The sequence below is a fragment of the Diadema antillarum genome, unplaced genomic scaffold (assembly GCF_040938485.1).
Source record: "Diadema antillarum isolate AM-2024a unplaced genomic scaffold, OU_Dant_1.0 scf00000192, whole genome shotgun sequence".
Classification (NCBI taxonomy): domain Eukaryota; kingdom Metazoa; phylum Echinodermata; class Echinoidea; order Diadematoida; family Diadematidae; genus Diadema; species Diadema antillarum.
In genome coordinates this window covers 3,254,187-3,260,624 of record NW_027271081.1, presented here as the reverse complement: position 1 = coordinate 3,260,624, position 6,438 = coordinate 3,254,187, and the positions used below count along the sequence as shown (strand labels likewise).

The 6,438-nt window shown below is 43.4% G+C and overlaps 1 protein-coding gene across 1 annotated transcript; it reads left to right on the top strand.

Annotated features, from left to right (window-relative positions):
* Nucleotides 1–374: 374 nt before the first annotated feature.
* On the top strand, nt 375–5,138 carry LOC139723485 (uncharacterized). The gene is made up of 3 exons (XM_071634727.1): nt 375–588; nt 1,761–3,717; nt 4,364–5,138. Exons 1-3 carry the CDS (start codon nt 375–377, stop codon nt 5,136–5,138), a joined length of 2,946 nt encoding a protein of 981 aa, XP_071490828.1.
* Nucleotides 5,139–6,438: the final 1,300 nt, after the last annotated feature.

The window sequence follows — 6,438 nt, the reverse complement described above, 5'->3', positions numbered from 1 at the left end:
CAACAATTTTTTTTTTTTGCCAACACGGATTGTCGCCTTCGAGGTCAAAAACTGGGAACTGCACAAGCGTCACGGATTGTCGCCAGGCGACAATCCGTGTAGGAGGCGACAATCCGTGTCGCAACAAAGGGTATGTATTATCGTTTCCGTTATGTCATTCTATCAGATTAGTGTGTCACTTTCTGGTAATTTGGATTAGCATCGTTAGATGTGGCTTTACGAGGAAATTGGCCTCGAGATATACGAGTGTTTGTTCGGTCTGAATTGCTTTTTGACTATTCTCGTAGTTCGGTACGCAGTGGAGTGTACACTGTGGAAGTTGCGTTAGCGACGTAGTCTTGAAATCTAGTCGGAAAGCTAGAGGTGAATAAATCATGGCAGCCAAGTTCGATGCTGCAGAGTTTGTGAAAGACGTCACTCTTGGTAGACTGAGAGGGTTGGTGAAAGCCCAGTTGATTGAGGTTGCAACTCATGTAGATGCTGATATCAGAGAGTGTAGTCGAAAGAAAGAAATTTTTGCAGTTCTGGTGAAGAAGCTTGAACTGGGTGGTGTAGAATATGAACACACAGACCAGAGTGAGAGTACAAGTGAGATTGAGAGTGCTGGTAGAAAAACTGCTCAAAGTACTACTACTACTAGACCTAGGGCCTAGTGATACGAGGGTAGATTCCACACAATTAGAACTGGTTAGATTGGAGTTGGAAAAAGAAAAAATGAAGGCAGAAAATCTGAGACTCGAACAAGAGTTGATGCAACGTCAAATTGAGTTGACCCAGGCACAGGCCAGTAGCGTCCCAGGGGATAGGCCTAATGTTACGATGTCGAGACCAAAGACGCCCGACATTGCAAAAATGGCAAACACAGTCCCCCGCTTTGATGAAGAGGATGTAGACTTTCTTTTTCTCCTTTGAAAGAATAGCCAGGAATTTGGAATGGGGAAAGAAATATTGGTCTATGATAGTACAACAAAAGCTCACAGGCAAGGCACATTCAGTAGTGTCTGCTCTCTCGGATGAGGAAGCAAATAACTATGACACAGTTAAGGAAGCAGTCCTTCTTGCCTATCAGTTAGTCCCAGAAGCCTACAGGCAAAAGTTTCGAGGGTATAGGAGAGGTTCGGGACAGACCTACGTAGAGTTTCAGAGAGAAAAAGAAATTCTGTTTGATCGATGGGTTCGATCAATGAAAGTAGATCTCACTTATGAAAATTTGAGAGAGATAGTGTTGATGGAGGAGTTCAAGAAATCGACACCTCCAGATCTGAGAACATATTTGGAAGATCGAAGAGTACATGATGTAAAGAGTGCAGCAGTCACCGCTGACCAGTATGAGTTGACACATAAGGTGAAAACAAAAAGTCCTGAGGGAAAGAGGAAGTTTGATCAGTTGAGATATCCTGACACTCAAAAGTGGCACAGTAGTCATAGTGAACGCAGGGATAAAGTAAAGACTGAATCACAGAAAGAGCGCCCGAAATCGCCACGGCCTCAATACAAAGAAGTGAGATGCTTTTTCTGTGGGAAAACAGGTCACATTAAGTCTGAATGTAGGCGATTGCTGGAACAAAATGAAGCAAAAGAAAAACAAAAGCAAAAAGCAACACATGGATTAGTCCATGCAGACACACGTACACAGAACAGTTCAGATGCTGAAACAAAAGAGAAACAGTACCAAGCAGCCACAAATGGTTTTGTTAAGTCAAGTGTAAGTGATGAACAGCGTCATCCAAATGTGAAAAGCATTGTCTCAAAAAGGACAGATACGTGTTCAAGTGGTAGTGTGGATGAAAAGTACAAGGACTTCATTTCCAAGGGTACAGTTACCATTGCTGAATTTAGAGTATCGGTTGTCATCCTTCGTGATACTGGAGCTACACAGTCCCTCATGGTAGGTGATGTGAAGAGTATGCCCATGGATTGTAACACGGGTAGAAAAGTACTGATACATGATGTCAACGGAGGAACTCAGGCGGTCCCTCTATTCCGAGTGAAATTGGATAGTGGACTGATTTCAGGGGAAGTGATTGTGGGAATTGTTCCATTTCTCCCTATGGATGGAGTGTCCTTTTTGCTTGGTAATGACCTTGCAGGAGGTCGAGTGAGTGTCCTTCCGGTTGTTTCCGAAGTCCCAGTGTACGAGCAGGAAACCGAAAAACTTGTCGACGAATTTCCAGAAGTATTTCCAACATGTGCTATCACGAGGTTTCGAGCAAGTGAAGCAGAGCGTGAGAGAAAGGAGTCTGAAAGTGAAATTTCTCTTGATGACACATTCTTTGGTAAGGTGACTAGTGAAGGTGAAAGAGAACAAAGTTGGGAAGAAGGTGTGTTCAGTCAGCCGGCTTTAATCAAAGCACAGATGGAAGATGAGGAATTGTTGAAGTTGAGAGAGAGTGCACTGACTGTAGATGAGGCGAAGGGAGTGCCAGAATGTTTGTATGTAAAGTCTGGTGTTTTGATGAGGAAATGGCGTCCTCCAGATCGTCCCGCAGATGAGGACTGGACGGTTGTCGACCAGATAGTTGTTCCTCCGACGTATCGAAAGGAAATTCTCCGTCTTGCACATGAAATTCCAATGGCCGGACACATGGGTGTCAAGAAGATTTTGTGTAGAATTAGGACTCACTTCTTCTGGCCCAAGATGAGAAAGGATGTGTCTGAATTTTGTCGAACGTGTCATGAATGTCAAGTGGTAGGAAAACCACAACATGCCATTAGACCTGCGCCTTTGATTCCTATTCCGGCTTTTGAGGAGCCATTTAGCCGTGTGATGGTAGATTGCGTCGGTCCATTGCCGAAGTCCAAGTCGGGATGTCAGTATTTATTGACTGTGATGGATGTTTCCACGAGATACGCAGAAGCATTTCCATTGAGGAGCATAACTGCTAAGTCAGTTCTGGATGCCTTGTTGACTTTCTTTACCAGGTACGGGCTACCAAAAGAAATACAGTCGGATCAAGGTAGCAATTTCATGTCTCGTGTTTTTCAGGAGTTGATGTACCAGCTTGGTATTCAACAGATCAAGTCGTCTGCATATCACCCGCAATCACAGGGGGCCTTAGAAAGGTACCACCAGACGCTAAAAACGATGCTGAAGGTCTACTGTCAGGATAATCCCAGGGACTGGGATAAAGGTATCCCTTTTCTTCTCTTCGCTGCTCGTGCAGTGCCTAATGAATCCACTGGATTCTCCCCCTTTGAGTTGGTGTTTGGGCATGAGCCAAGAGGGCCCCTGAAAGTTGTGAAGGAGCAGCTGTTGTCTGATGAGGAAGAAAAAGATTCCAATGCCTTAGACTACATCTCCATGTTCAGAGAGCGTCTTGTGAGAGCGAATGAAGTGGCGAGAGAACATTTGAAGTCTTCGCAGCAGACAATGAAGGAACGCTTTGACCGAAAGGCACGGAGTCGTGTGTTTGAGGTTGGAGACAAAGTCTTGGTTCTACTTCCACTGCCAGGAGATGCATTGAAGGCTAAATTCAGTGGTCCCTATGTAGTAGAGAGGAAGCTTGGGAAGGAGACTTATGTGGTGAGCATGCCTGATCGTAGAAAAACCAAGAGAGTTTGTCACGTGAATATGTTAAAGAAATACCATGAACGTGTAGAAGATGTAGGTGCAGTTGTGAGTGAGAGTGTCCTACACAGTGCTAAGAAAAGTGCAGAAGAGTTTGAGCCTGATGCTCCAGATTCTCAGAGTGTGAGTTTCAAGTCAGGAATGATTCCGTGAGTAGAGAACTCAAAGGCACTAGAAAATCCAGAGTTACTGCTCAGTCATTTGTCTGATTCGGAGAGGCAAGATGTTGTCGACATCTTCCAGGAATTTCCGGAGGTTTGCAGTGATAAATTGGGCTGTGCGAAAGACACTGTTCATACGGTTGATGTTGGTGAAAATGCACCCATAAAGCAGCATCCATATCGGATTCATCCGGCTAAGAGAGCACAGGTGGATAGGGAGATAGACTTCATGCTTGCAAATGGAATCATAGAGCCCAGTAACTCAAATTGGAGTTCCCCAGTGGTGCTAGTCCCAAAGTCAGACGGAACGTCCAGGTTTTGTATAGATTACAGGAAGGTCAATACCATAACCAAGACTGATTCATTTCCGCTTCCTTTGATTGAGGAATGTATTGATCGGGTAGGAAGTGCTGAGTATGTCAGCAAATTGGATTAGATGAAAGGGTATTGGCAGGTGCCATTAGACGAGGATGCAAGAGAGATCTCGGCGTTTGTCACGCCCTCCGGGTTATACCAGTGTCGTGTCATGCCCTTCAGGATGAAAAACTCCCCCGCCACTTTTCAACGGACGATGAATCGAGTTATTGCTGGTCATGATAACTGTGTTGTCTATAGACGATGTGTTGGTTTTCAGCAATACGTGGGAGGAGCATGTTGCTCATCTTCGAGAGCTGTTCCGGAGGTTGTCACATGCAGAACTCGTGGTGAATCTGGCCAAATGCGAGTTTGGGAAAGCTTGTGTGACCTACCTAGGTCACAAGGTAGGCCGAGGAAGCGTCGCACCACGAGATGCAAAGGTCCGAGCCATCGTGGACTTCCCAGTGCCGTCATCGAAACGGGAGCTTCAGCGCCTTTTGGGAATGTGCGGATTCTACCGGAGATTCGTCCCCAATTTCAGTCACTTGGTGGTGCCCTTGACGGACCTGTTGAAAAAGGGTACAACGTTCCAGTGGTCGGCGAGCTGCCAGGATGCGTTCCAGAAGCTGAAGGTGGTCCTAATGAACGATCCCGTGCTCATCGCACCAAACTTCGAGAGGAGCTTCCAGCTGGCTACGGATGCTAGTGACCGAGGAGTAGGAGCCGTGCTACTTCAGGACGACGACAACGGACACAGCAAACCCGTGTGTTTCTTCTCCAAAAAACTGAATCGCCATCAGCAAAAGTATTCAACTGTGGAGAAGGAATGCCTCAGTGTCGTTCTAGCCGTGCAACATTTCGAAGCGTATTTGGACGGTGGAAGAGACATCGTGGTGTACACTGACCATAACCCATTGACATTCTTAGAACGCTTCAAGCACAAAAATCAGCGTCTCTTCCGTTGGAGTTTGATTCTCCAGCCGTACCCACTGAGAATTGTGCACATAGCAGGAAAGGACAACAACTTAGCAGACGCTTTGTCGCTAGTTTGAAACTGTGCACGCGCTGATAAAGTTGCCGAACGATAACAATCTCAAATCTACAGTGAAACTTACATCAAGCTGAACATTTCAAACACGACTCAAAACAGACAAGAAACTGAATTTGATTTTTTTTTTGTGTGTGTGTATATGACAACGTATACATGTGTTTATGTATTTTCTTTCTGTTTTCTTCCTTTCCCAAGGACCTGTGAAGGAAGAAATTGTATCTATGTTAATCATGTTTGTTTTTAACGAAAACAGTATGTGAGTGATGCTAGGAAGTATGAGAAAGTACTAGTACACAATATTCTGTCTTTATAAGAAGACATCATTTGAAAAATTTCATGATGTGTTACACGCCAAACATTGTATGATATTTTGAAAACCCAACATTACAGGAAGAGTCAGGATACAACATTTGTGGTGTGTAAGATTACAGTGAAAGTGGTGTTTCAGTTGCACACTTCTATTTTGATGTCATTCAATGTACACCAAAGAGTCAAAGGATTCACATTGTTATGTAAACCGATACGTTACAGACTTAATGCAAAAACAGTCTAGCGAAACACACCCGGCCAGTCACAGGAAAACTGTTGATCAAATTTTGAGTTTTATGTCAACCGATATGTGTTCAAACAAAAGAATTTGTGTTGTTTTGTATTAATGAAAAAGTGTTGAGTGACAGTGAGGCATAAAGAAGCCGAGATAATGTCACTCTTGTAAATTAACAACTTGTATGTATATGTATTTCGTTACAGAGTGACAAGAGTCACATTTGTGTGTCGAGTATGATCTCGATATTTTCCAGAGTTTGCACATACATTGTATATTATAACATACTAACGAGTGACCATACAAAACATATATGTGTGGAGTGACAAAGAGAAATGTCCGGTGGTTAAATATTTGTTGTTGTTTTGGCTAACTTATGACGTAGAGTTGACATAAGTTTAAGATTTATTAGCAAGTACATTGAGTAGATGTACACATGTGTCATAGTGTTTGAATACGATGTTGTTATAATCAAGAGATGCGTGCTGTTACCTCATTCAGTGAAACACCAGTGAAAGTTTGTGTTGGAGAAACAGACATATCTTTGCAACAGTCAACACAATTTCATGAAGAAAGTGTATTATTGGTTTTCATATTTAGAGATGAAGTGTATAGTATGTGTTAAAAAAATACTCTTCATGCCTGAAGTTATGTAAGTTTATTGGTCAAGTATGTGAGGATATAGTCGAGATTACCAGAAAACACAGTCTCAGTCAAAATATTGATACCACTGGAGAAATGATTGATTACATCTGGT